Source organism: Rhineura floridana, chromosome 8 (assembly GCF_030035675.1).
Source record: "Rhineura floridana isolate rRhiFlo1 chromosome 8, rRhiFlo1.hap2, whole genome shotgun sequence".
In the NCBI taxonomy this organism is placed as follows: Eukaryota; Metazoa; Chordata; class Lepidosauria; order Squamata; family Rhineuridae; genus Rhineura; species Rhineura floridana.
In genome coordinates, this window is record NC_084487.1 from 49,231,353 (window position 1) to 49,258,942 (window position 27,590).

General features: G+C 43.3%; 2 protein-coding genes across 2 annotated transcripts in view; both read left to right on the forward strand.

Annotated features, from left to right (window-relative positions):
* GUCY2C (guanylate cyclase 2C) overlaps window positions 1-10,672 on the forward strand; it is a 112,149-nt gene extending 101,477 nt beyond the window's left edge. The window contains exons 24-27 of the mRNA XM_061582817.1: window positions 1,707-1,805; window positions 2,663-2,757; window positions 4,427-4,503; window positions 9,636-10,672. Of these exons, the coding sequence (XP_061438801.1) occupies window positions 1,707-1,805; window positions 2,663-2,757; window positions 4,427-4,503; window positions 9,636-9,810 (446 nt within the window). The 3' untranslated portion in view covers window positions 9,811-10,672. The remainder of the gene's footprint in view (window positions 1-1,706; window positions 1,806-2,662; window positions 2,758-4,426; window positions 4,504-9,635) is intronic.
* Window positions 10,673-19,322: 8,650 nt separating this feature from the next.
* Window positions 19,323-27,590, forward strand: part of PLBD1 (phospholipase B domain containing 1) — a 57,871-nt gene continuing 49,603 nt past the window's right edge. The window contains exon 1 of the mRNA XM_061582818.1: window positions 19,323-19,583. Coding sequence (XP_061438802.1) covers window positions 19,472-19,583 — 112 coding nt within the window. The 5' untranslated portion in view covers window positions 19,323-19,471. The remainder of the gene's footprint in view (window positions 19,584-27,590) is intronic.

Here is a 27,590-nt window from a genome sequence, read left to right on the forward strand (position 1 = left end):
CTCTTGGAGGTCGCTGATTCATAGGGTCGCCATAAGTCGTGATCGACTTGAAGGCACATAACAACAACAACAACAACAAGGAGATACACATGCTGGCAATTGCACTTATTTCTCCAAAAAAGCAAGAAACGTGTCACACACACCCTCATTCTCCCTTTCCTTCCCACAGCGGAATGATTGGAAGCAAAAATCCCAGTGAGTAGAATGAAATTGACAAAGCTTTCTGGAGGCAGTCTGAAACCGACCCCCCCTCCTTCTCCCTTTCCTTCCGCAGCGAGAACTCCTTTACAGCCATATTGTGCTTTGTTGCAAAGGGGGAGAGGAGCATACGTCATTTTTTTGCTGACCAATTGGTTGATAGGGGGAGGTTTTAGAGGTGGAGCTTGGAAAAAGCGAATATAATGTAGGGGTCTTACCACTGCGTGTGCGGGTGCAAAAAAGTTTTTTTTTAATTGGGAAAGAGTGAACTAAAAGGCAAAGTGAGGACTATCAGATGACAAACCAAATATGGAAACCATGGATTATCCCACTCCATTTGGATAAGCCCTATGATTCTATGACTGTATGATTCATTGCCTAAATACTGCTCTTTATTTCTACCACTCACCAAGGTGAATAATGGAAATCACCAGGATGATAATGAATTGAGGATATAAAGGAGGAAGGTAGTACAATAGTGATACTTGAGCTTTTGGGTGTAGCTGAGAGTAGAGAAGGAGGCATTAAATCCACTAATGTTTCCCCTGCCTCATAGCTTCTACCCATCTGGAGGTTAGCCATTCTGAAATTAATACTGGAGTTGAAGAGAGACATACATGCATATAGGAGAGGACAGAGTGAGAGAGTAAAAGAATGAAATCTAAACGAGGTAGAGCTGAATGCTAAGGCAGGTGTACTGGCTAGGTGATATAGCAGGTGCCTTTGGCCTGTTGCAAGTACCCCTCCCCACGAGGAACCTCCACCATCACTTATGTTTATTATTCTCTGTAGTTAATACCTGCAATCCTATTCTGGAGTGGTAAGAAAATCCATGCTTTTCATTTGCCTACTAACTGCCTACTTCTGGTATTGCTGCTTCTGGTATTATTCACCCACATGATTTGACAAGTTCGTTCTCAGAAACAGTCTTCATTGCATCATAGGGATGATAGGGGACAGAAACCTGTATGTCGTCTGTGGATGTAGAGGAGAGGAGAAAGGCAATTTGTGAAAGTTAATGCCTGGATCTGTGTGGGTATGCTAGGTGGCAAAGCTCTATATTTATCTAGTCTGGCTCCTGAAATGCCCGGTGCTGGACTAATTCAGCCCATGGCTGTAGAATAGGACAAGGGGAATGAGCTCTCTTTCAAAATCACTAGTGGCAATCTGCCATGGTATATATGATCTCTCTCTAGTTGTGCTTCTGCTTATAAATTGATCAGAAAAAGCCCTTCAGATTTGATGTACTAATCACTTAGACCTTTTAAGGGTAGTCAGATTCCCATAAAGCTGTTTGTTTTATGTTGCTGGACTTAAACCCTGTCACATACACAAATATAGGATAGATCCTGTGCTGTCCTAGTCAGGTGTTAGCACCTAGAAAATCTTATTCCTAATGAATCACATTGATAACTTCAGATTAATTCCTATTCAGTTTTTAATGTGAGCTTCATATATGAATTCTCCCTCTTCTTCTTAATTCCTACTCTTTGTCTTCTTATGTTTAGGTCCATGTGCTGCTGGTGTAGTCGGGATTAAGATGCCTCGTTACTGCTTGTTTGGAGATACAGTGAACACAGCTTCAAGAATGGAATCTACAGGTTTACGTAAGGACAAATTTACATTTACACTGCACAGTACTTTTTATGATCAAATTCAGAGCTCCTTATCTGGAAAGAAACGATGAGTTGTTTTCAACTTAGTCCTAGACGGAGTAGAACTAGCATTGGATACAACCCTATTTTACCATCATAAGGTGGAAGGTGACAGGGGTGACCTTGGCTCAATCATAATCTGTCAGCCTAATTTATGAAAAAATGTAAATGTACTGCCTTCAAGTCGATCCTGACTTATGGCGACCCTATGAATAGGGTATTCATGGTAAGTGGTATTTAGAGGTGGTTTACTGAGAGGCAGTGACTGGCCCAAGGTCACCCAGTGAACTTCATGTCTATGTGGGGATTCGAACCCTGGTCTCCCAGGTCATAGTCCAATACTTTAACCATTAATTGGGGTACACTATGTACGGCATCCTAAGCTCCTTAGAGAAAGGGTAGGATAAAAATGTAATAAATAAATAATCACAGAATGTTTTCTCAAAGGACAGCTACATTTTTTATTTTTCCTGTTTGTTGTTTTGCTCAGTTCTAACCTTCCTTCTGACTTTAAATATTCAGATTAAAGTTGCCACAAGAATTAGTTCAGAACAAATCAGTCTCATTGAAGTCAGTGGGATGAGTCCAAGATTACTTGAGTGCTTGAGGATTATCATGCCAGTTGCTGTGCTCTATTTGCAAATGTTATTTATGAGTATGTTTTTGAGACAGTTGAGAACTCATTTTTACTAATGGAAATTCAGGACTATTATTAGCTTAACTATCATATACTAACACAGCACAAAATCAAACATTAAACACAAATCTATATGAAAACTTTGGGTGTTTGTTTGTTTGCATGCTTATAGCTCTACGGATCCATGTAAGTGGTTCCACGATTGCTATTCTCAAAAGAACAGACTGCCAGTTTCAGTATGAAGAGCGAGGAGAGACATATTTGAAGGTAACATACAAGCACACCCAGGGCTGGCTCACAACGTTTTGCTGCCAGAGGTGAAGGATCCGACTCCCATCCACTCTCATTCCTTGTAGAGAAGCTGACTAGACTGGCAGCAGAATTTTATTTCAGCAGCATCCTTCACCACACTGGGAGGCAGCACACTAGCTTAGGGGGAGTGTAGGGCAAGCCATGTGGCTTACATAATTCTGTCTTCTAGCAGTTTGCTGCCACTGCTTTGCACTCCCCAACATCCAATACCTGAGGCACTTGCCTCACTTTGCCTAATGAAAGGGCTGGCCTTGCACACCCATGCATTCACATAGCCATTATTTTTAAAAAAAATCTATCTAGAGATGACACATATCTGAAAGGAGAAGCCATTGAAATTACTAGCTGGGGACAAAATAACGTTTTGATAGTCATCCAGTGTGTTTCATCACTGGTTAGGGATCTGAACCTCCATTTTCCACATCCAACCCCAACACTGTAACCACTGCACCATTCTGACTATCTTTTCTAGTCTCAGTGGTAAATCATTTAGGCTTATCTATGCATAACTGTGAACAGAACTGTAGCTCTCAGTTTGCTTATCTTGGTTTCTTTTATACATGTATTCATTTCTATTTAGAAAATCAACTAGGAATACACCTTATGCTCCACATGCAAAAACAAAAAGGGATTGCGAAAAGCTCCAAAAGGACCTTTCCAAACTGAGTGGGTAATAAAAAGACAAATGCGATTCAATGTAAACAAGTGTAAAGTTATGCACATTGGAGAAAAAAATCTTAATTTCACATATACAGGGTCTAAATTGGTAATGATTGACCAGGAACAAGACCTTGGGGTCATAGTGGATACCTCAGTGAAGATGTCGACCCAGTGTGCGGCACCTGTGCAAATTCCATGCTAAAGATCATTAGAAAAGCTATTGAAAATATAACTGCCAATATCATAATGCCGCTATACAAATCTATGGTGGGGTTGCATTTGGAATACCATGTACACTTGTGATCGCCTCACCTCAAAAGGGATATTGTAGAGCTGGAAAAGGTTCAGAAAGGGGCAACCAAAATGATAAAGAGGATGGATGGATTCCTTATGAGGGGCAGCATTTGGGTCTTCTCAGTTTATAGAAAAAGTAAGAGGTGACATGATAGAAATGTATAAAATTATGCACAGCATGAAGAAAGCAGGTAGAGAACAGGTTTTCTCCCTCTTTCATAACACTAGAACTTGTGGACATCCAATGAAGCTAAACGTTGGAAGATTCAGGACAGACGCACAGCACATAGTTCAGCTCTGGAATTTGCTCCCACAAGTTGCAGTGAGGGCCACCAACTTAAAAGAGGATTAGACAAATACATGGAGGATAAGGCTATCAATGGCTACTACCCATGATGGCTGTGCTCAGCCTCCATAGTTGCAGGCAGTATTCTTCTGAATACCAGTTGCTGGAAACTGCAGGAGGGGAGAATGCTCTTGCACTCAGGTCCTGCTTGCGGCTTCTCATGGGTATCTAGATGGGCCACTGGCCTGATCCAGCAGGCTCTTCTTATGTTCTTATTCTCATTCAAAGATAATATAGTGCTGCAATATATAAAGAACAGAAACCACACAATATAGCAGTCTAATCTCTGATCTAACCTCCATTATTCCTCATTTTATATATAAGGGCAAAGGAACTGAAATTACTTACTGGCTGACTGGAGTGAAGGACCAGAAATATAATCTTCCAACACCTCCTTCTGTGTAAGTGTTTCTGTGAGAACTAGGGCTGCTTTCACACGTGGGGCTAATAGCGCTAGTTTAACGGATTAAAAAGGTAGCGCTTCGTTCTGGATTTCAAAACTCCCTTTCACACTGCAGGACCTCTTACAATAAGGAACAGTACTTTTTCAGCCGATATAGCGGCGTTTTGTGCAACTGTCTTTCACACGCTGTAATGAACAGAGCCTCGTTTTCAACCCTCTCCCGTTATACACATGCGTACTGCAGGTCAAGTATCTCGTCCCGTCGCCATGAAACCACTCTCCCTTTACCTTCTGCCATATAGTTGAAATGCTGCGATCTGCTATTTGTGTGACAGGGCCGCGTGACAGAAGGGCGGGAATGCACTGCATGCTGGGATGGCTGTTGGTAAGGGCGGGAATGCACTGCATGCTGGGATGCCTGTCACGTGAGCAGTGGCAGCTAGCGCAAAAATCCCGCTATCTTCCATTTTCCCAGCCTTGCTATCGGAATTTTTCTGGTATCATTTATTGCGGAAATTAGTGCTAAACTTCCACTACATTCCACCAGAATTCCGGAGCTACGCGTTATGTCGTGTGAAAGCTCAAATTTTATGCGCAAATTAACAGGAAATAAATTGTCAGAATAATGGAATAAAGTGCAGGGTGAAAGCACCCTAGGTTATTAACAGAATGTTCACATACACATTTAGACTACCTTTCTCTTCTCTTTCTGTTAATATATTATTTGACATGCTCTTGGCAATGTGGCATTTGTGCATATGCACATGGGAAGAAATGCACATATCTAGGATCTCATGAATCCCCCCCAGTGTTGTGCCACCAGCTACTCTCCCCTCCAGCCTCTCTCAGTGGAAAAGGGTCACAGAGGATAGGGTGTTGCAATTCTAGTGAGAGGTGGGCAGTGCTGATTGTCAGAGCAGGAGCAGGGGTGGGGCTGAGGAAGGGGTGGAGCTAGATAACATGGTGGTGGGGGCTGAATCTTTCTATCCATGTTTTACAAAGAGGAATGTAACTATAAAATATCACATATCTTCTACTGCATTTTTCTTGTGTCAAGGTAACCTTGCAGTGAAAAACACAAATGTCAAGGAGGAAGGTGGGTAGTGAGAGTGTAGAGGAGAAAGACTCATGAGTCTTGCAATAACTGATGAGCATGTTCTGGCAACTGAGGTGACAATCCCCACCCAGTGCATCCTAGTCACTATAGCAATGGCATAGCAACTGGGCCCCTCATCATATTGTTCTGGAATGGTTCTGCCTGGCTTGCCCATAGAGCCACCAGGTAGACAGCTCAGATGGGGCATGTGTTGCCCCCCCCATATACATACACAGAGAGAGATGAGAGAGGTGAATGAGGGAGAAAGAAAAAGACAGGTGAGAGAAATGGAGAGAAGGTGAGAGGGAAAAGAGATGGGCAACAGAGAGAGCCTGCATCAGGGACGGAGTGAAAGGAAAACTTTCCATTGATTGGGTAGCTGGGTAGAGGGAAAGTTTTGTGGGTTGCAACTCAACAGTGATGGAAGCAAGCAGGTTCTGAATTCTAGCAGAATGCAGTCATAAAATGTATATGTAAATAGTGGAATATAAATATTATAAATAAATAAATAAATAAAAGTTGCACTCTTAAACCAACGTATCTGGGAGTAAGACCCATTAAACTCAGTAAGTCTTACTTCCAGGTAAACATGTATAGGATTGCATTGTCAGTGACTTGGTGAAACAGATAACTCTGCCTTCTTCAGTAACACAGGTGGTGATAGCCCAGGTGACAGTTCTAAGAACACTGAGTATGAGGGAAATTCTCAGAAAGGTGGTGGTAGCTACTATATAAGTGGAAAAAGTGTTTTAAAACGAATTGAAGGCAGAGGTAAAAGTTTAAGAATCCTCCAAGGCAAAACCATGGGGTGTTATGGTGTTCAGTATCTATTGCCCTCTGTTGCTCTGACTGCCCCAAGACTGAATGATTTTTCTGTTTGAAATATTCTCAAGTCTCAAAGATGTTCGTCATCTCATTCAAAATGTGTTCTAACAGGTTGTTCAAGCTTTCTTCTTGTTGTGACTACTGACCAGATTTTTGACATAGTCATCAAAGACTGTAGTTGATTTCCCAACATACTGCATATAGCATTCAGGGTGTTTGTGTTCTACAACATACAGTTGTATTACATAGCTGGATTTGCAGGTGATACTTGGTTTAATACAACAGGTCACAGAATCATAGAATAATAGAGTTAGAAGAGGCCTATAAGGCCATTGAATCCAACCTCCTGCTCAGGTCAGGAATCCGACTCAAAGGCCTTGCCAAACATTCCGGTCTTGAAGATGACAAATTCCCTAATTTGAAATCCAACAATGTTACACATGAACATGGAAGCTTAAACATTTAAGTGAATAATTTTAAGCCTCTCTTTATTTTGTCAGTCACTTGTTTACATATAAGTCTTCCTCTCTCATAATACTAGGACTCAGAGGCATCTAATGAAGCTGACTGTTGGAAGACTCATGATATACAAAAAAAACCCTTCACATAGACAGTGCATAGTGAAATCATAGAATGTCTACTAGCCAGAATAGCCATGTTATACCTCCGCTATCAGAGGCAGAATGCCTTTTAATACCAGTTGCAGGGAATTACAAGTGGGGAGAGCTCTGTTGTGCTCAGGTCCTGCTTTTGGGCTTCCCATGGGCATCCGGTTGGCCGCTTTGAGAACAGAATGCTGGACTAGGTGTGCCTTGGCCTGATCCAGCAGGGCTCGTTCTTAACTAGGGCTAAAGTAATCCTTCCCCCCTCCATGCTAGCGGCGTCACTAGCAGGAATGCGGGGGGGGTGTGGACCTCTGGCGCGCGCGCACGCACACGCACTCCAGGCTGGTGGTGGAAGGCCATTCCGGCTTCACTGCCAGTGGGCGGGCGCCTGCTGTTGGTATCGCCCACCCTGAGGAGGAGTTGGCTGCGCCGACCCAGAGCGCTTCTCGGCTCCTTTGCCGGCCAACGGCGCGGGGCGGGGCGGCTCTGGGTGTCACCCCCCTCAAGGTGTCACCCGGGTGCGGTCCGCACCCTCCGCACCCTGGTAGTGATGCCCCTGCTTCATGCTGTGATCCAGTCTAGATCACACATACACACACACGAGCTACTAGCCATGGAGGGAAACAAGTTTTCCCCTCTTCATCTAAGAGGAGTTCAAGGGGAAGGTAGCTGGCTTGAGGTTGTGGTGGCATGGGGAAAGGGTTAGATTTCCACTATTCTGCACCCCTTACCCAAATCAGTCCTTCTCCTGTGAGTACTTTTACAAAAAATATAAATAAGAAAAATTAGCCCAGAAGTTATCTGTCAAATGATTCAGTTGTGCCAGTTCACCCTTGCTTCCATCCTACACTCGGGACATCCCACAGTCATCCTAGCCAGGAAATTTCACTGAAATTGTTCTATCTAGCAGCCAGGATGGGTGCTACTAATCTACAGTGTTGTCTCCTACTCCCTGTGGATGTGTCAAAACACCATCTACCCGATGTATATGGCAAACCTGAGTAACCAGCCCTCTTTTGGTCCACAGAATTCTTAAAACCAATAGCGTGCTATGAAAAATTGTCATCTTTTGAACACCCAAGTTGACCCTCACAAGCTTTCTAGTTATGGGAATCCAGGTGGTGCTTAACTTTAGATTATTAAATGTCTAATTAGATAGTGTTGTAGTCAGTTAAGTCCTACTTAGAGTAGACCTATTGAAATTAATGAACCTAAGGTAATCATATCTATTAACTTCAATGAGCCTACTCTCAGTAGCACTAGCACTGAATACCACCTTTAGAAACTACCTTTTTAATTTGGGGCTCATCTATATGGGAGCATTTCTCCATAGGAAATACACTTCTTTTACCTTCGTGTTTCATTTGCATCATCCGCAGTTCCTATTCAATGTTAGCTGCCAGTAGCTTTTTCCCATTTGCACAAGCAGGTATTGTTCTGGGAGGATTAGTCTAGCTTTTTCCTTGTGGCCCTGCCCTCTAATTATACATTTCTACTCCCACTGGTTGCTGAAGTGACCAAGCATGTTCAGTCTGTTCTACCAGTTGCAGTAGGTTCCTTTTAAAAAACAACCAGAAGTGTGAATATCTGTGTTTTCACTGGTAGGATACAACTGAAATACAAATCTTTGTTCGAGCAGTGTTTTGCTTTTGCACACAAGTTAAGAGAAAAAGAAAATAAAGGTACCGTTTGCAGCAACATAAAAAAGGCCAGCAGAATGGAGAGCAGATGGCAGTCGCTTGTCAGCCTACATGAAATAAAATGAACAAAGGGAGGAGGGAGGGAGTGGGGTGGAGAGGGGAATGATTGACACACACCCCACCTAAAAGCATCGGAGCAAAGTGTCTGCAAGCAATAGAGAAAGGGAGTTAATTTTTTATTCTTCCCTTGTTGTATTATCAGTGTATTGGGTTAGTACAGATTTATAGGGGGAAAACTGTGTGATAGCTTCTGTTTGCTGGTAACATCATGTGAACCATGCAAATTTAAAGATGTGAGTAGCACCAAACATGCAGTAACCCACCGTGTAGATGAGCCCTTGATTTGTGATGCTGTTTGTCTGATCTCTACTTGCCACCCATTTTTTCTCTCAGTTTTTACTGCTTTCTGATCCTAATCTTTGTTCATTTTGGGGTTTTTGTCTATTGACTTTGCAAGGTTAAGGGGACTCCAGTCCCACATGTTATGACCACTCTTGTATGCTACTTAGAAAGGGACAGGCTGGATTTGCATTGCAGTAATGAGGAAATTGTAGTTAGTGGTTGCTTATGCCCAGGTTTGTAGTTATCTGAGAATCTTTGGGACCTTTCTGCCCAGAGGCTATGGTTCAAAGGAAGCAGTGGCAGTGGAACTCCCAAGAAAGTTGACAACCTTTGTCTGTGCCTTGGGAGTTGGTTGTAGCCCAGTAGTGCTGTGGCACATTCCCTACAGGGCGCTGCAAACACAGAGCATCAAAGCAGTGTTGTTGGCCCTCAGTATTAGATGGATGGATTTAGAAGGCAAAGTAAGGAAGGTTGGATAAAATAATCTTAAAAGGTCTTATAATTAAGAATCATGGAGGGTATATCACTGTAACTGAAATATTTTTTCTCCTGCTATTACTAGGGAGAATCAGCAGCGTTTGCAAGCTGACTTTGCTGAGATGATAATAGACTCTCTGCAGAAAAGGCAAACAGAAGAATTCCAGGTGCGAGAGATTTCACGTGTGGCTAGTTACCGCAAAGGCACTCTGGAATATCTACAACTGGCTGTTACTGAAAGCCCCAGCACCTTCTTGTAAAAGTGGAGAGTGTGACTCAAGAATCTCTGAAAGTTAAATTAAATGATATGTGAGATAGATTTTACATACTGTCCATGTATTTGCAGTATTGTAGGGAGTACAGGTGGGCTGAAGGGAGAAATGTGATCCTTCCTTTGAGTGTCCCCTCTCTGTAGTTAATAATCTGTGGAAAGAACATTTCTTCTACTTCACTGGCAAGCTTCAAATAACCCAATGCAAGATGCTTCTTCTGGATGAATTGGAGACATCACGGATGTGCTGCTTCCTGGAACTGGGAAAGGACAAAATAGGGCAGCTTCCCAGAGGGCAGCTCCCTTCACATCCAGTTTGGTGCTTGTGGGCTAAAAGAGGAGTATGGGAAGACAGCAAACCAGGAATTTGCACAATGTAAACACCCTTTTTGCACTATGATAAAGGTACTGTGGATGTCATAGGGTGGCTGTGCTAGGTGCAAGAGTGCTATAGCCTGCATTATCACATTGACACAGCTGGAGCAAGATCCACACATCCCACACATCTTTTGGAAGGCATTTTGAGGATTTTGGAAATAAGCAAGCAAGGATTGAATGCACTGTTTAAAACTGTCTGGCAATGCCTTTACTCCTTTTGAAATGAAAACCAGATGCATTTTAATCTGAACACTTTTCCATGTTCAGATAGTTTTTACAAGTGCCTGTTTCCTATTATAGAAACAGCTTAAAATATTTTGTCTGTTATTAAAAATGTGTTGGTCTGCTACCCATTTTCATCATGTTATGTCTTGATTTGCCACGATTAAGGGCTGCAATCCTAAACACACTTATTCGGGAGTCTTTTTGGACACATCAGGACTTACTCCTGAGTAAACATAGATTGAATTGAATTGCTGGCTGACATGTTAGGAAATAGTGTATTTTAAAATGAATTAAACCTTCTGGATGAGATCCTGCATATTTTGTTGTGTTGACATTTCCTATCGTGCTACAGATCAAATTTGGGAATGTGTTAATCACAAAATTAAACTAAATCTTCCACAGTTCACTATTTCTTCCAGAAACAAGTGGAGAGAAATACTATGAAAGTCTAACACCCTAGGCCTCTAGGGCCTGTGGGTTTCCCTGTACAGAAATTTGGCTGTGGCAAATTGTGGCAGACTGTACAGAAATTTGGAGTAAAGTATCCACTGAAGTGTTTTACCCAGAAAATTTTGAAGTGGAAATTAGGGTAATTTGCATCAGAAAACGTTCTGATGCTCTAAGATCCCTAGCTACAAACTTTGAAACTGCCAAGTTTACCTAATGCTATATTTGTAGCTGGCATCCATACATTGTTACTAATTAACTTACGAAATTGAAAACTTTCTGCAGAAAAATAAAGCACTGGAAATTTTTCCATTTTTGAATCACTGAAGGAGCACTCCACATCACTGGAGGTACCGTGATTATACTGATGACACTGAACTCTCTTTTTTTCCATTTAATTCCAAGGAGATAGTGGAGGTTCTGTTGAGGCTACCAGAGGGCAGTCCTAACCTTGGCATGGCACCTCCCCCACAGGATCAATCTCCACTGCTTCTCCAGTGAGAAGGGCCACCCTATCTTTCCACACTGGCCCTACCTAGAGAGCTGCATGGTCAGGTTGAGGCTGCTAAAAGCACAAACCTAGTAATTTAGGCTTCTCCATTTCTCTTCCCCACCCCCTTCCCTCCCAACACATCTGAGAAGGGTCTATGAGGATTCACAGGGAGTTTCTGAGGTGTATGTGGGGGAATATTCCAATGGGAGGAAAGATTGTGACATTTTGCACTGATGGCAAGAGTCTCTAGGGCTGAGTTTCAACAAGAAAAAAAAAATGTACCATGACCTTCTTTTGCCTCATCATCAGTGATGTCATAATCATAGCAAGGTTGAAGCTTAAGACAGAAGAAGTAAGAAGTATAGGCTGCAGTATAGCGCCACTGATGTCAAGTCTGTGATTTCTGGAAGTTTGGAATGCAAAGGTTCTCTTGGTAAAGGAGCAAGTTCAATAGTCTCTGGTGCTGCAGCTGACACAGGTGACCCAAATAGACAGCAAGGCATAGGATCCTCTTCACCTGTCAATGCTAGACTTACAACAGGACTTAGTAAGGGCTTTATTATGGCCTGTGGCTACTGTCTTCTATCAGTCTGTCAATCCGCACCCCTGGCGCTGGTACTGGTCTGTTAAGACTCAAAAACAGTTGCCACTCTTCTAGGTCTCAGGTCATAGGAAGACTTTGCCTTACTTGCACTGGGTACAGGATCAGTCTCTGTCTTCTTGTTCTTCTATAGTGGTTCAAACGGCAGGACCTCTGGGTTTAGTTCAGCTCTGACCTTTTTGCACTGTGACACGTGTGACCAATTGGTTGCACCTTGCACTTTGATGGCAGAAATGGGCTGTCAGCGTCAATAGATGTAGACCTTGCCACCTTGGCTCCAGACAATTCTTTCTGTGGAACATCTTGACTATCATATAGTCACCAGGCAGAATGGAATGACCGGTCTCTGGGAGGGGCTCTTTGACCTGTGAATGTAATGTTCTAACAGCATTAATACATGACAATATTTCAACAAGGATTCATCCCCTAACTGTAAGATGGAAGGAGGAGAGAGAGAGAGTGGTGAACAGGACATGCGCATGGGCCGTGCCATTAAGATCTCATGGGGAGACAATCCATGCTTATGGTTAGCAGTGTTCTGATGTGGAGAAGAGCATGTTTCTTGACCAACTTCTTTGCCACTGTGATAGCATCTGCATGCCTGGCAGGGTGTGCCTCAACCCATCCTGAAAACATGTCAAGTAAAGCCAACACATATTTAAATCCTGCACACTGAGGTATTTCTATGAAATCCATCTGAACATTGACAAAAGGACCAAAGGGTTTTTTGTGTGCTGAGGGGGTAGACTTTTCAACTTTACCTATGTTGTGTTGTAAACAAACAGAACATGGAGAGCAAAAATCATGTGCCACAGAAGAGAATCCAGGGGCAAACCATTCCTGATTGATTGCTGAAACCATCCCCCATTTGCTCATGTGCGCCTGGCCATGGAACATGCGAGCAAGGAGAGGCAGCAATTTACATGACACTACCATGCGGCCATCATGGGCATGCCAACATGAATCCTTACATAAAAAACAACCAGCCTGTTGCCACTGTGATATCTCTGACTATGGAGCAGAATCCTACAAGATTGCCAACTGATGGAGTAAAGCAGTACCCACAGTAGGTAGGAGTGAACCTTGGAAAATGTAGCGTCATGGGGTGTCCCATAGGAATTTCATGCAGAGAGAGTCCATGCTTTCTGTTGACAGCACTTCTAATATACATTAGGACTAACGGAAGAGTTTCTGGCCAGTTAGGTCCAGTTTCAGCTTTCAACAGTCTTTTGGTAACTGTGATGGTGTTGTCCTTTGCACATAAGTAGGTCCTATCTATCCGGAATATATACATCTAATAACAAGAACAAATTCATAAGAACATTTATTCATTTGAAAAAAATCAACGTGAATATTTACAAAGGGTTCTCATGGTGGGAAATGGTCTGCCCTCTTTGTCCTAACAGCTTTGCCCACGTTGTGGGCTTGGCAAACAGGGCAGGTGTGGCAATATTGCTGGGCCAGAGTTGGAAAATTTGGAACATGCCAGTCTTGCTGTACTGCCAATCCAATCATCCTCCCTTTTGCTAGATAGGGAAGAAAGACTGTGGGCCCTACCAAGCAGCTGTCTGGATAGCCCCCAAATAAGAACATAAGAACATAAGAAGAGCCTGCTGGATCAGGCCAGTGGCCCATCTAGTCCAGCATCCTGTTCTCACAGTGGCCAACCAGGTGCCTGGGGGAAGCCCGCAAGCAGGACCCAAGTGCAAGAACACTCTCCCCTCCTGAGGCTTCTGGCAACTGGTTTTCAGAGCATGCTGCCTCTGACTAGGGTGGCAGAGCACAGCCATCACGACTAGTAGCCATTGATAGCCCTGTCCTCCATGAATTTGTCTAATCTTCTTTTAAAGCCATCCAAGCTGGTGGCCATTACTGCATCTTGTGGGAGCAAATTCCATAGTTTAACTATGCGCTGCGTAAAGAAGTACTTCCTTTTGTCTGTCCTGAATCTTCCAACATTCAGCTTCTTTGAATGTCCACGAGTTCTAGTATTATGAGAGAGGGAGAAGAACTTTTCGCTATCCACTTTCTCAATGCCATGCATAATTTTATACACTTCTATCATGTCTCCTCTGACCCGCCTTTTCTCTAAACTAAAAAGCCCCAAATGCTGCAACCTTTCCTCGTAAGGGAGTCGCTCCATCCCTTTCATCATTCTGGTTGCCCTCTTTTGAACCTTTTCCAACTCTAGAATATCCTTTTTGAGATGAGGCGACCAGAACTGTACACAGTATTCCAAATGCGGCCGCACCATAGATTTATACAATGGCATTACGATATCAGCTGTTTTATTTTCAATACCTTTCCTAATTATCGCTAGCATGGAATTTGCCTTTTTCACAGCTGCCGCACACTGGGTCGACATTTTCATCGTGCTGTCCACTACAACCCCGAGGTCTCTCTCCTGGTCGGTCACCGCCAGTTCAGACCCCATGAGCGTATATGTGAAATTCAGATTGTTTGCTCCAATATGCATAATTTTACACTTGTTTATATTGAATTGCATTTGCCATTTTTCCGCCCATTCACTCAGTTTGGAGAGGTCTTTTTGGAGCTCTTTGCAATCCCTTTTTGTTTTAACAACCCTGAACAATTTAGTGTCCTCAGCAAACTTGGCCACTTCACTGCTCACTCCTAATTCTAGGTCATTAATGAACAAGTTGAAAAGTACAGGTCCCAATACCGATCCTTGAGGGACTCCACTTTCTACAGCCCTGCATTGGGAGAACTGTCCGTTAATTCCTACTCTCTGCTTTCTGCTTCTTAACCAATTCCTTATCCACAAGAGGACCTCTCCTCTTATTCCGTGACTGCTAAGCTTCCTCAGAAGCCTTTGGTGAGGTACCTTGTCAAACGCTTTTTGAAAGTCTAAGTACACTATGTCCATTGGATCACCTCTATCTATATGCTTGTTGACACTCTCAAAGAATTCTAATAGGTTACTGAGACAGGACTTTCCCTTGCAGAAGCTATGCTGGCTCTGCTTCAGCAAGGCTTGTTCTTCTATGTGCTTAGTTAATCTAGCTTTAATAATACTTTCTACCAGTTTTCCAGGGACAGAAGTTAAGCTAACTGGCCTGTAATTTCCGGGATCCCCTCTGGATCCCTTTTTGAAGATTGGCGTTACATTTGCCACTTTCCAGTCCTCAGGCATGGAGGAGGACCCGAGGGACAAGTTACATATTTTAGTTAGCAGATCAGCAATTTCACATTTGAGTTCTTTGAGAACTCTCGGGTGGATGCCATCCGGTCCTGGTGATTTGTCAGTTTTTATATTGTCCATAAAGCCTAGAACTTCTCTCGTTACCACTATTTGTCTCAGTTCCTCAGAATCCCTTCCTGCAAATGTTAGTTCAGGTTCAGAGATCTGCCCTATATCTTCCACTGTGAAGACAGATGCAAAGAATTCATTTAGCTTCTCTGCAATCTCCTTATCATTCTTTAATACACCTTTGACTCCCTTATCATCAAAGGGTCCAATCGCCTCCCTAGATGGTCTCCTGCTTTGAATGTATTCATAGAATTTTTTGTTGTTGGTTTTTATGTTCTTAGCAATGTGCTCCTCAAATTCTTTTTTAGCATCCCTTATTGTCTTCCTGCATTTCTTTTGCCAGAGATGGTGTTCTTTTTTATTTTCTTCATTTGGACAACACTTCCATTTTCTGAAGGAAGACTTTTTGCCTCTAAGAGCTTCCTTGAATTTGCTCGTTAACCATGCTGGCATCTTCTTGGCCCTGGCGGTACCTTTTCTGATCTGCGGTATGCACTCCAGTTGAGCTTCTAATATAGTGTTTTTAAACAACTTCCAAGCATTTTCGAGTGATGTGACCCTCTGGACTGTTTTTCAGCTTTCTTTTTACCAATCCCCTCATTTTTGTGAAGTTTCCTCTTTTGAAGTCAAATGTGACCGTGTTGGATTTTCTTGGCAATTGGCCATTTACATGTATGTTTAATTTAATAGCGCTATGGTCACTGCTCCCAATCGGTTCAACAACACTTACATCTCGCACCAGGTCCCGGTCCCCACTGAGGATTAAGTCCAGGGTTGCCATCCCTCTGGTCGGTTCCATGACCAACTGGTCTAGGGAATAGTCATTTAAAATATCTAGAAACTTTGCTTCTTTGTCATGACTGGAACACATATGCGGCCAGTCTATGTCCGGGTAGTTGAAGTCACCCATTACTACCACATTTCCTAGTTTGGATGCTTCCTCAATTTCATATCTCATCTCAAGGTCTCCCTGAGCATTTTGATGAGGGGGACGATAGATCGTTCCCAGTATTAAGTCCTTCCTGGGGCATGGTATCACCACCCACAACGATTCTGTGGAGGAGTCTGCCTCTTTTGGGGTTTCGAGCTTGCTGGATTCAATGCCTTCTTTCACGTATAGAGCGACTCCGCCACCAATACATCCTTCCCTGCCCTTCCGATATAGTTTATATCCAGGGATAACCGTATCCCACTGGTTTCCTCCATTCCACCAGGTCTCCGTTATGCTCACTATATCAATGCTCTCCTCTAAGACCAAGCACTCCAGTTCTCCCATCTTGGTTCGGAGGCTCCTAGCATTAGCGTACAGGCACTTGTAAGCAGTGTCTCTCTTCAAGTTTCTTTGGCACTTGTGGTTTGGCCTGTGGTAATTTTGCCCTTCTGAATTTATATCCTGTGCCCCTGCTCTCACAATGCCTACTTCTAGGCCTACCCTTTTAAAATTTCATCATTTCTTTGGTCTTTATCCCAGGGGGGAGGTTAATTCCGAACCGGACCTTCCTCAGCTCTTGTCGGGTTTTCCCCCTCAGTCAGTTTAAAAGCTGCTCTGCCACCTTTTTAATTTTAAGTGCCAGCAGTCTGGTTCCATTCTGGTTCAAGTGGAGCCCGTCCCTTTTGTACAGGCCCGGCTTGTCCCAAAATGTTCCCCAGTGCCTAACAAATCCAAACCCTTCCACCTGACACCATCGTCTCATCCACGCAATCAGAGCAGCTGAGTTATACCACTCTGGCCATTGGAGCTCTGTCAAGGGAACAGGAGTCTCCTAACAACTCTCGGCACTCTTCACAAACTACACTTCCCAGGATTCTTTGGGGGAAGCCATGACTGTCAAAAGTGAAATAAATGTTTGGCATGGGTGTGGTCCCCTGATTAGCTAAGCCAAGCAGCTGTGAGTCTGGCTTTGAGAACACTGACAATTTATTCTTATTGAGCATGCCCCGCTCAAGGTCAGTAATAGGAACATGGCTTATTTTTAATTAATTTCAACAGATTATGAGAACTCTGACAGAAAAAAGTCCATAAAGGGTCTGGTTTTTCTCTCTCTCTTTTTATACTTTGAACTCTCGATTCTCTCTGACAGTTTTGTGTATCGCCATGAACATTTAGAGGGTTGTTAAGCAAGCATTTCTGCATTCAGGACTATACGTTTTGTAAGGTTTTGTTCTGAAATGAGCTTATGGGAAGCATCAGTATGGCATGGGAGGCTATTTTCAATTTAACTGCGGAATGTGAAAAATCCATGCTGGCTATAGTATACAGCCACTCTTGCGGCTGTATAATAACAAGGGCACACCAGCCTTTCCCATGGATAACATCTGTTAACAGACTGCATTCCTCTTCCCACAGGTTCTATGTAAAATCAGCTCTGGGCAGAAGTCCAATGTCTAATGTGGATCATTCTTGAACTAATGATCTCCTGACCCACATGTGAGGTTATCACAGGGAAATCAGAATGACAACCATGGGTTTGTGGCCATGCTTTTGCATTCATATACTCACAATTTTGGTTTCTTGTGACTGAGAAAAGAACAGCACCCTCTCCCACTCCCCAGAAAGCCTATTTGACCTTGCTTTATTTTTGAACTGCAGTGAAGTTAGGAATTAAAGAGATGGATATATAAAATAACATTTGGAACAAAAAGAATATCTTTTGATCTTGACTCTGGACTAAATCACAAAATTGCTTGATATCTAGGTGGAACTTTGATAGAAGATGGTCTTTTTTCATATAGCACATAACTGGGATCCTCCCCCAGTAAATGCCAATCCATATTCTATTCAAACATTTGAAAATGTTGGGTTACAACATCAGTCAGTCAACAAGTCTTTCACAATTTAGCAGCACAAAAATTATAAAATTGTTTGTACACTGAAATATACTTTGGAAATTATTCTATTTATTTATTTATTATTTTATTCATATCCTGCCCTTCCCCCAGCAGGAGTCCAGGGCAGCATTAATGCTTCCCTTTTTCACATGACCAGTAAGTTATGGTTTTGGATAAACAAAGAATGGCCCCCATGGCTTTGGACTTGAGAGACCTGGTTTCCGATCCCTACTTCCTTAATTTGGTCAAGTCTTCTAGAGTGTAAAAATGTAGAAATGGCCTAAAATTGTTACAAAAAGGAGTAAATATTGAGGCAGGGATTCCACCCAGCCATGGGCCATCATGGGTACCTGCAATTTTTGTTTGTCTTAGAAAATACCAAGTTTAGCTCTTTTAGTAATCCCATCCTACAAGTGTAACAAGATTATTTCCCACCATCTAATGATGGGAACTGGGGGAGAGTGAGTTACATGCCCTCCAGTCACAAGATAATACTACCCACTTTGGGTTTATTTTGCCAGTACACCACCTAAAACTAATCTCCAGTTTTGGTAATAGAAGAACAGATTTTTGAATCTACCAGCAGCTAATCTAATTAACAATGCAGTCCTATACTGTACTCAGAAGCAAGCACCGTTTACTTCACTATGGCTTACTTCTGAGTTTCACAAACTTCAGACTTCGGAGCTTTTCGTCAGCCCCTTAAGCACCTTTTCCTCTTCTCTCCCGATTTTTTTTTGTGGGGGGGCATTTAATCACATTTTAAAACTACTCCAGAAGCATTGATAAAGGGTGGCATATGAATCTTGTAAATAAAATAAATGTTTCCGTTTCGTCTTACTCGCTGAATGTCTAGCCTGAAGAAGAGTTCTGGAGAACTCTATAACTACTCTTTTAACAATGCCGATTTGTGAGGGTACTTCAAGAAGATATTATTCCGTGTTATGTGACCTTGAGTATAAACTCACAAGCACAACTTAGTAAGATTTGGACGGGTGGGGGAATCCCATCTTTAAAACACTATTTTCCCGCCATCCCGATTAGCTGTCACCCCAAAGGGCATTCAGACGCGTTCAGCGGCTTTGGGGAAACCCTCAGGGCATTTCAGTAGGAGAGACGCCGTCGGTGAGAAGAGCCTTCTTCACAGTAGCGTCCTACCGCCTTCAGTCTGTAGCACTGCTAATTATGATCATAACTGTTTTTTAAAAAATTAAAAGCCCAGAGCGGGGCGCCCTACTTCCTAATCCCACCCCGCCAAGCCCAGTAGGGCGGGCCTGCCGTGGCTGCCCGGGACAGCAGGGCTGCAAGAGGGCGGGCCATGCCCCGAGAGCGAAGGGCAAAGCTTCCCAAGTCGCGGGGCCGTCTCAGTCAAAGAGAGACACCGCACACACGAGGCGCAACTCGGCATGGACAGGTTCATTGGGAACACCTCCTGCCCGCCGTCCTCCCCCCGCTGGTGCTGGTGGTGGTCCTGCTTCTGGGCTCTTCTTCTCTGGGCCACGGCAGAAACTCGAGCAGGTGAGAAGAACGCAGACCTTTGACAAGAAAGTCACTGTAAACAGGCTGCCCTGGCCGGCGAGTTACTTGGTGAGGTGTGGGGACAGCCGGTTCCAAGGAGTCAGGAAGGAAGGAACAGCCCAACACGTTTCTAGAACAGGCTCCTTTTTGCTAGAGTCTTTGGGAATGATATTAAAACTCCTCCCCCGGCGCCGCCGCCCCTTTCAGACCCCCGAATTGCTGAAGGAGACGCAACCCTTTTAAAAAATGCTCACGAAAACGTCCTTCGTTCGGAAATGAAACGATGCTAAACTCTGATAGGTTAAGGCTGCCGGCTTCTACATTTCAAAAGTAAAGAGTGTTCTGGAGCAGTCCGGGGCAGTTTTCCATCTCCGTGGATTGCTGTGGGACTGCAGTGTTGGGAAAGTGATTATGTTCTGTGCAGCTGTTTTGATCCAAAAGAAAGGCCAATCTCTTGTCATGAGGGTAGGTTTTGTTGTTGATTTTAAAATGAGACAACCGGTCCCCACCCGGCCCCCGCCGCCTTGGTAATCCTATGGTATACTTCAAAGAGGCATTTACCTGCAATCTAACTTTTAACATTAGTTCGGTAGCTGTTGTCACACTGCATGGATTGAAAAAGGGCATCAAGAGAAGAAAGAAGTAAGAGTTTGAGCATAAGCTACAGTTAAACAAAGTTGTCCACTTAGCCTGGGAAAAAAATTACTATCCCTCATCTACTAATTCTCATAATCAGAGAAACAGATTGGAAAATAGGAAGCTGCTTTATACTGAATCAGACCATTGGCCTACCTAGCTCAGTTATATCTACACTGACTGGCAGCAGCTTCCAGGGTTTAGGTAGGGTATGTCTCTCCCAGCCGTACGTGTAGATGCCAGGGATTAAACCTGGGACCTTCTTGTAGAGCAAATGCTCTACCATGGAGCTACAGCCCTACCCTGTAGATCTCTATGTTTCTACAATTGTTTACCACACCTGAAGCATGTGAGGCACCATCAAAGCACTTCTATAATGAATTCTTTAAAAGGCTTAAGACTACATCTAAATTGGCAAATGTTAATAATGTAGGTGTTGCCTTCTTATTTTTATTTATTTATTATTTGATTTATATCCCGCCCTTCCTCCCAGCAGGAGCCTTCTCAATGAAGATATATTTCATAGAATCATAGAATAGTAGAGTTGGAAGGGGCCTATAAGGGCATCAAGTCCAACCCCCTGCTCAATGCAGGAATCCAAATCAAAATATTCCTGACAGATGGCTGTCCAGCTGCCTCTTGAATGCCTCCAGTGCCTCTCTAGGTAATTGGTTCCATTGTCATACAGCTCTAACAGTTAGGTAGTTTTACCTGATGTCCAGTCAAAATCTGGCTTCCTGCAACTTGAGCCCATTATTCCGTGTCCTGCACTCTGGGACAATTGAGAAGAGATCCTGGCCCTCCTCTGTGCGACAACCTTTCATGTACTTGAAGAGTGCTATCATATCTCCCCTCAGTCTTCTCTCCACCAGGCTAAACATGCCCAGTTCTTTCAGTCTCTCCTCATAGGGCTGGGTTTCTAGTCCCCTGATCATCCTTGTTGCCCTCCTCTGAACCTGTTCCAGTTTGTCTGCATCCTTCTTGAAGTGCGGAGAACTGGACGCAGAATTCAAGATGAGGCCTAACCAGTGCTGAATAGAGGGGAACTAATACTTCATGCGATTTGGAAACTATACTTCTGTTAATGCAGCCTAATATAGCATTTGCCTTTTTTGCAGCCACATCGCACTGTTGACTCATATTCAACGACAATTCCAAGATCCTTCTCGCATGTCATATTGCTGAGCCAAGTATCCCCCTTCTTATAACTGTGCATTTGATTTCTTTTTCCTAAGTGTTGAACTTTGCATTTATCCCTGTTGAATTTCATTCTGTTATTTTCAGCCCAATGCTCCAGCCTATCAAGGTCCCTTTGAATTTTGTTTCTGCCTTCCACAGTATTAGCTGTGCCCCCCAATTTTGTATCATCTGCAAATTTGATAAGCATGCTCTGTACCTCCTCATCCAAGTCATTAATAAAAATGTTGAAGAGCACTGGACTCAGGACTGAGGCCTGTGGTACCCCACTCGTTACTTCGCCCAGTTTGAGAAGGAACCATTGATAAGCACTCTTTGAGTACGATTCTGGAACCAACTGTGGATCCACCTGATAGTTGTTCCATCCAGCCCACATTTAGCTAGCTTGCTAATCAAGCTAGCAGCGGCAGGAGCAGCAGTGCACAGGAGGCGCCCGCTTGGAGGAGGCAGGAATGGTGCTCTTCCCAAAAGCATCAGCAGGAGGAGAATAATAAATTCCCAGCCTGGTATCCTCCAAAGGTTTGGATTCAAACTCCCAGTTTGGCCAGGTGCTGACTTGGAAGACCTTTCAGCTCGGCTCTCAGGCATGGGGTGAGGGAGCTGCAACAGCATCAAACTTCACGCTGCCCGAGAGAGAACCATGATGACCGTGGCAGACGGAGGGTGGTGGTGGCGGCGGTGGACGGGATGGGGCAGCAGACAGGGCAGCGGCACCAGGGGTGGGGGAGGGCGCCCCGGACACTGCTCCCGAGAATGCAGCCGGAGCCACCTCGGTGCAGTTTGATCAACGGCTGAGAAGGTCCTGCGTGGCTTCGGCATGTGGGACATCTGCAGGAGAGCTGCAGCCTCAGCGTGGGGCAGGTGTGGTGGCTCCAGGAGAAGTATGGAGCCAGTGGAAATGAACACCTGCAAAAGTCATATTGAAGCAAGCATCTCTTCCCCACCCCCACACCTTAAACAGTGGTATTAAAAAGGGGGTTAAGGTTGCAATTTTATCAACATGGCAAGTTCTGTGGAAGATGATGGGACTTGTCTGAGCTACCGTGCATAAAATCATGAACGTGGTGTTTCCAGCTACCCCACTACCTCCGGCCTTTGGAGGGCTTGCAAGAGGTGGCTGCAGGAGTGAGACTGCGAGTAACATCATGGGTGGGGTGTTTCTAGGAGCAAAGCTGAAACTGTCTTAATTTTCTTTTATTTTTGCCATATTGCCAAGAGGTGTAATGTGGCCTGCTAAAGAATGTAATGCTATACTTATAGTTTTGAAAAGGGGTTTGTCTTTGCTGTGACATTTGTTATTGTTTTATTACTGCTGTTGTATTGTTTTTGTAATTGTTGTTTGCTTTTGTTGTAAGCCACTTTGAACACAATTTTTTTTGTAAGTCGCTTTGAGTTCCATTTTGGGGGAAAAGCGACTAATAAATATCATTAATTAATAAATGAAATAAATAATCAGAATATCATGGGGCACTTTGTCAAAACCTTTGCTGAAGTCGACATATTTTATGTCCACAGCATTCCCACAGTCTACAAGGGAGGTTACCCGATCAAAAAACGAGATAAGATTAGTTTGGCAGGATTTGTTCTTCATAAATCCATGTTGGCTCCTAGTAATCACTGCATTATTTTCAAGGTGCTTATAGATTGACTGCTTTATAATCTGCTCCAGAGTTTTTCCAAGGGTTGATTTTAGGCGGACTGGTCTGTAGTTCCCTGTTGTTGTTATGTGCCTTCAAGTCGATTACGACTTATGGTGACCCTATGAATCAGTGACCTCCAAGAGCATCTGTTGTGAACCACCCTGTTCAGATCTTATAAGTTCAGGTCTGTGGCTTCCTTTATGGAATCAATTCATCTCTTGTTTGGCCTTCCTCTTTTTCTACTCCCTTCTGTTTTTCCCAGCATTATGGTCTTTTCTAGTGAATCATGTCTTCTCATTATGTGTCCAAAGTATGATAACCTTAGTTTCAACATTTTAGCTTCAAGTGATAGTTCTGGTTTAATTTGATCTAACACCCAATTATTTGTCTTTTTCGCAGTCCATGGTAGGCGCAAAGCTCTCCTCCAGCACCACATTTCAAATGAGTTGATTTTTCTCTTATCCACCTTTTTCACTGTCCAACTTTCACATCCATACATAGAGATCGGGAATACCATGGTCTGAATGATCCTGACTTTGGTGTTCAGTGATACATCTTTGCATTTGATGACCTTTTCTAGTTCTCTCACAGCTGCCCTCCCCAGTCCTAGCCTTCTTCTGATTTCTTGACTGTTGTCTCCATTTGGGTTAATGACTGTGCCGAGGTATTGATAATCCTTGACAAGTTCAATGTCCTCATTGTCAACTTTAAAGTTACATAAATCTTCTGTTGTCATCACTTTAGTCTTTTAGACATTCTGCTGTAGTCCTGCTTTTGTGCTTTCCTCTTTAACTTTCATCAGCATTCTTTTCAAATCGTTACTGGTTTCTGCTAATAGTATGGTATTGTCTTCATATCTTAAATTATTGATATTTCTCCCTCCAATTTTCACACCTCCTTCATCTCGGTCCAATCCCGCTTTCCATATGATATGTTCTGCATATAGATTAAACAAATAGGGTGATAAAATATACCCCTGTCTCACACCTTTTCCGATTGGGAGCCAATCGGTTTCTCCATATTCTGTCCTTACAGTAGCCTCTTGTCCAGAGTATAGGTTGCACATCAGGACAATCAGATGCTGTGGCACCCCCATTTCTTTTAAAGCATTCCATAGTTTTTCATGATCTACACAGTCAAAGGCTTTGCTGTAATCTATAAAGCACAGGGTGATTTTCTTCTGAAATTCCTTGCTCCATTCCATTATCCAACGTATGTTTGTGATATGATCTCTGGTGCCTCTTCCCTTTCTAAATCCAGCTTGGACATCTGGCATTTCTTGCTCCATATATGGTAAGAGTCTTTGTTGTAGAATCTTGAGCATTACTTTATTTGCATGGGATATTAAGGCAATCGTTTGATAATTAATGCATTCCCTGGGATCCCCTTTCTTTGGAATTGGGATATATATTGAACGCTTCCAATCTGTGGGCCATTGTTTAGTTTTCTATATTTCTTGACAAAATTTTCTCAAAATTTGGACAGATTCAGTCTCAGTAGCTTGTAGCAACTCTATTGGTATGCCATCTGTTCCTGGTGATTTGCTTCTTCCAAGTACAGTAGGGCCCCACTTTACGGCGCTTCGCTTTACTGCGCTTCGCTAATGCAGCTGTCGCAATTTAGACTAAAGCCTCACTCGCTTTTATGGTGGTTTGGGGGTATTGCACGCCATTCTATTCAATGAGTTCTGCTTTTCAGTGGTTTTCGCTTTTCAGCGGGTGTCTGGAACATAAGCCACCGTATGAGTGGGCCCTACTGTATTTTAAGAGCTGCTTTTACCTCACATTCTAAAATTTCTGGTTCTTCATCGTATGGTTCTTCCATGAATGAATCTGTCATCCTTGCATCTTTTTTATAGAGTTCTTCATTGTATTGCTTCCATCTTCCTTTATTTCATCTTGGTCAGTCAGTGTGTTCCCCTGTTGATTATTCAACATCCTTACTCGTGATTTAAATTTCCCTTTCATTTCTCTAATCTTTTGGAATAGGGCTCTTGTTCTTCCCTTTTTGTTGTCCTCTATTTCTATACAATAACTATTGTAATCGTTTTCTTTGTCCCTATGTACCAGTCGCTGTATAGATGCATTTAGGGTTCTGACTGTGTTTCTATCTCCTTTTGCTTTTGCTTTCCTCCTCTATTTAACCATTTTAAGAGTTTCTTCAGTCATCCATTGAGTCATCCATTCAGTCATCCATTGAGGTCTTTTTCTCTTTTTATCTAGAGGTATTGTTCCCTGGTTCCTCCTTTTTGCCCTTTTGGAAAATAGGGACAACATTAGCTCTCCTCCAGTGATCCGGCACTTCACCAGTCCTCCACAATTTCATAAAGGTTCTGAGAGTTCTTCATACAGTTCCTTCAATACACTAGGATGCAGTTTATCGGGCCCTGCCGATTTGAACTCGTTCAAAGTCATTAGGTATTCCTTGACTGTTTGTCTATCAATCTCAAGTTCCAATCCTGTCCCTTCTACTTCATGTTTCCCGGGAGGGTCATAGACCCTTTTTTGGGAAAAGACTGAGCCAAAGGAGGAATTAAGCACTTCTTCCTTTTCTTTGTCATCTGTTATCATTTCGCCATCCTCACTGAGTAGCTGTGCCATCATTTCCTTTCTGTCTTTTACTATGGACATACCTGAAGAAAGCTTTTTTGTTGCTTTTAGCATCCTTCGCTAACCTCAGCTCATTCTCAGCTTTAGCCTTCCTGACACCATCCCTGCAATTCCATGATACCTGCATGTACTCTTCCTTTGTGGCCTGGCCTTTCCACTTCCTGTATGTGTCCTTTTTTGTTTTCAGGTCAGCTCTAAGCTTTTTGTGAAGCCACGTTGGCTTCTTCTGCTGTTTTCCTCCTTTTTTCCTTGTTGGAATTGCTTCCCATTGCGCTTTTAGAATTTCCTTTTTTAGAAACTCCCACCCATCTTGGACTCCTTTTCTCATTAGGGTCGCTTGCCATGGAACTGTACTTACAATTGTTCTGAGTTTATTGAAATCAGCTTTCCTGAAGTCCAGGGTGCACGTATGGCTACTCTCAGCTTTTGCTTCTGTTAAAATAAAGAATTCAAGTATGGTGTGGTCACTTCTCCCCAGAGTTCCCGTAACTGCCACTTCATCCACCAAATCATCGCTATTGGTTAGAATCAAGTCCAGGATAGCTGATCCTCTGGTTGCTTCCTCCACTTTCATAGGAGAAAGTTATCTCCAACACAAGTCAGAAATTTCTTGGGGGGCCCGTGTGTGGCAGAGTTTGCCTCCCAACAGATATCGGGATGATTGAAGTCCCCCATTACTACTATATCATGCCTCCCTGAAACACTGGCAATTTGCTTTTCAAAAGTTACATTCTCGTCTTCTCCTTGATTGGGTGGTCGGTAGTAGACTCCAAGCACCACATTCCTTTTATTACTTGCCCCATTAATTTTAATCCAGATACTCTCGGTGGAGCTACCAAGCTCATCTTTCTGTATTTCTGTGCAGGGATATATATTTTTAACATATAGTGCAACTCCACCTCCCTTTTTATTCCTTCTGTTCTTTTTGAACAAGTTATATCCTTCAATTGCTGTATTCCAGTCATGGGAATCATTCCACCAAGTTTCAGTTATACCTATCAAGTCGTAATCACCCTCCTGTATTAAGAGTTCAAGTTCGTCCTGCTTGTTTCCCATGCTCTGTGCATTAGTATACAGACACTGAAGACCATGTGATTTGTGGCTTGGCTTCCTTACTACATTTTTCTCAGCTCAGGTCTCCTGCTCCCCTGGTGCATTCACTATAGCTGCCCAATTTCCCTGCTTTTTAAAGTTTGATAGAATTATCTGTTGGCTATACGTACATTCTTAAACTGCAAGTTTTTTTGCCTATTAGTGAATTTCCTTGCTTTTTAGTCCAGGAGGTAAGAAATGGGATCCTGTGCGAGTTTGCTGAGAATGGATTGATCATTTGCATGGTTATTGAGTTCACTGGGATTTACTCCCCTGCAATCATGCTTAGGATAGATGAAACTGATCATGGGGGATGGGGAGGGGGAAGGAGGGAGGGGAGGGCAGAGGGGAGGAGGAGAGGGGAGCAGGCAGGACAGGGAGTGGAGGAGGAGGGCAGGTTTGATCATTTGCATGTTTATTGAGTTCATTGGGATTTACTCCCGTGCAATCATGCTTAGAATAGGTAAAACTGACCATGGGAAGGGAAGCCTGGGGTGGGCAGGGGAGGAGGAGGAAGGGAGAGGAGAGGGGAAGGAGGGGAAAGGCAGGTCTGATCATTTGCATGCTTATTGAGTTCAATGGGATTTATTCCTGTGCAATCATGGCTAGGATAGGCAAAAGTGACCATGGGGGAGGAGAAGGGGGAGGGGAGAGAAGAGGGAAGGAAGAAGGGGGAGAGGGGAACAGAAGAAGTGGGAGGGAGAAGGAGGGGATTGGAAGGGGAGGGGGAGGAAAGGGGCAAAAGGGAGGTGATGGGAGGGAGGAGGAGCAGGCAGAGGAGGAGGGGAGGGCAGGTTTGATCATTTGCTTACTTACTGAGTTCAATGGAATTT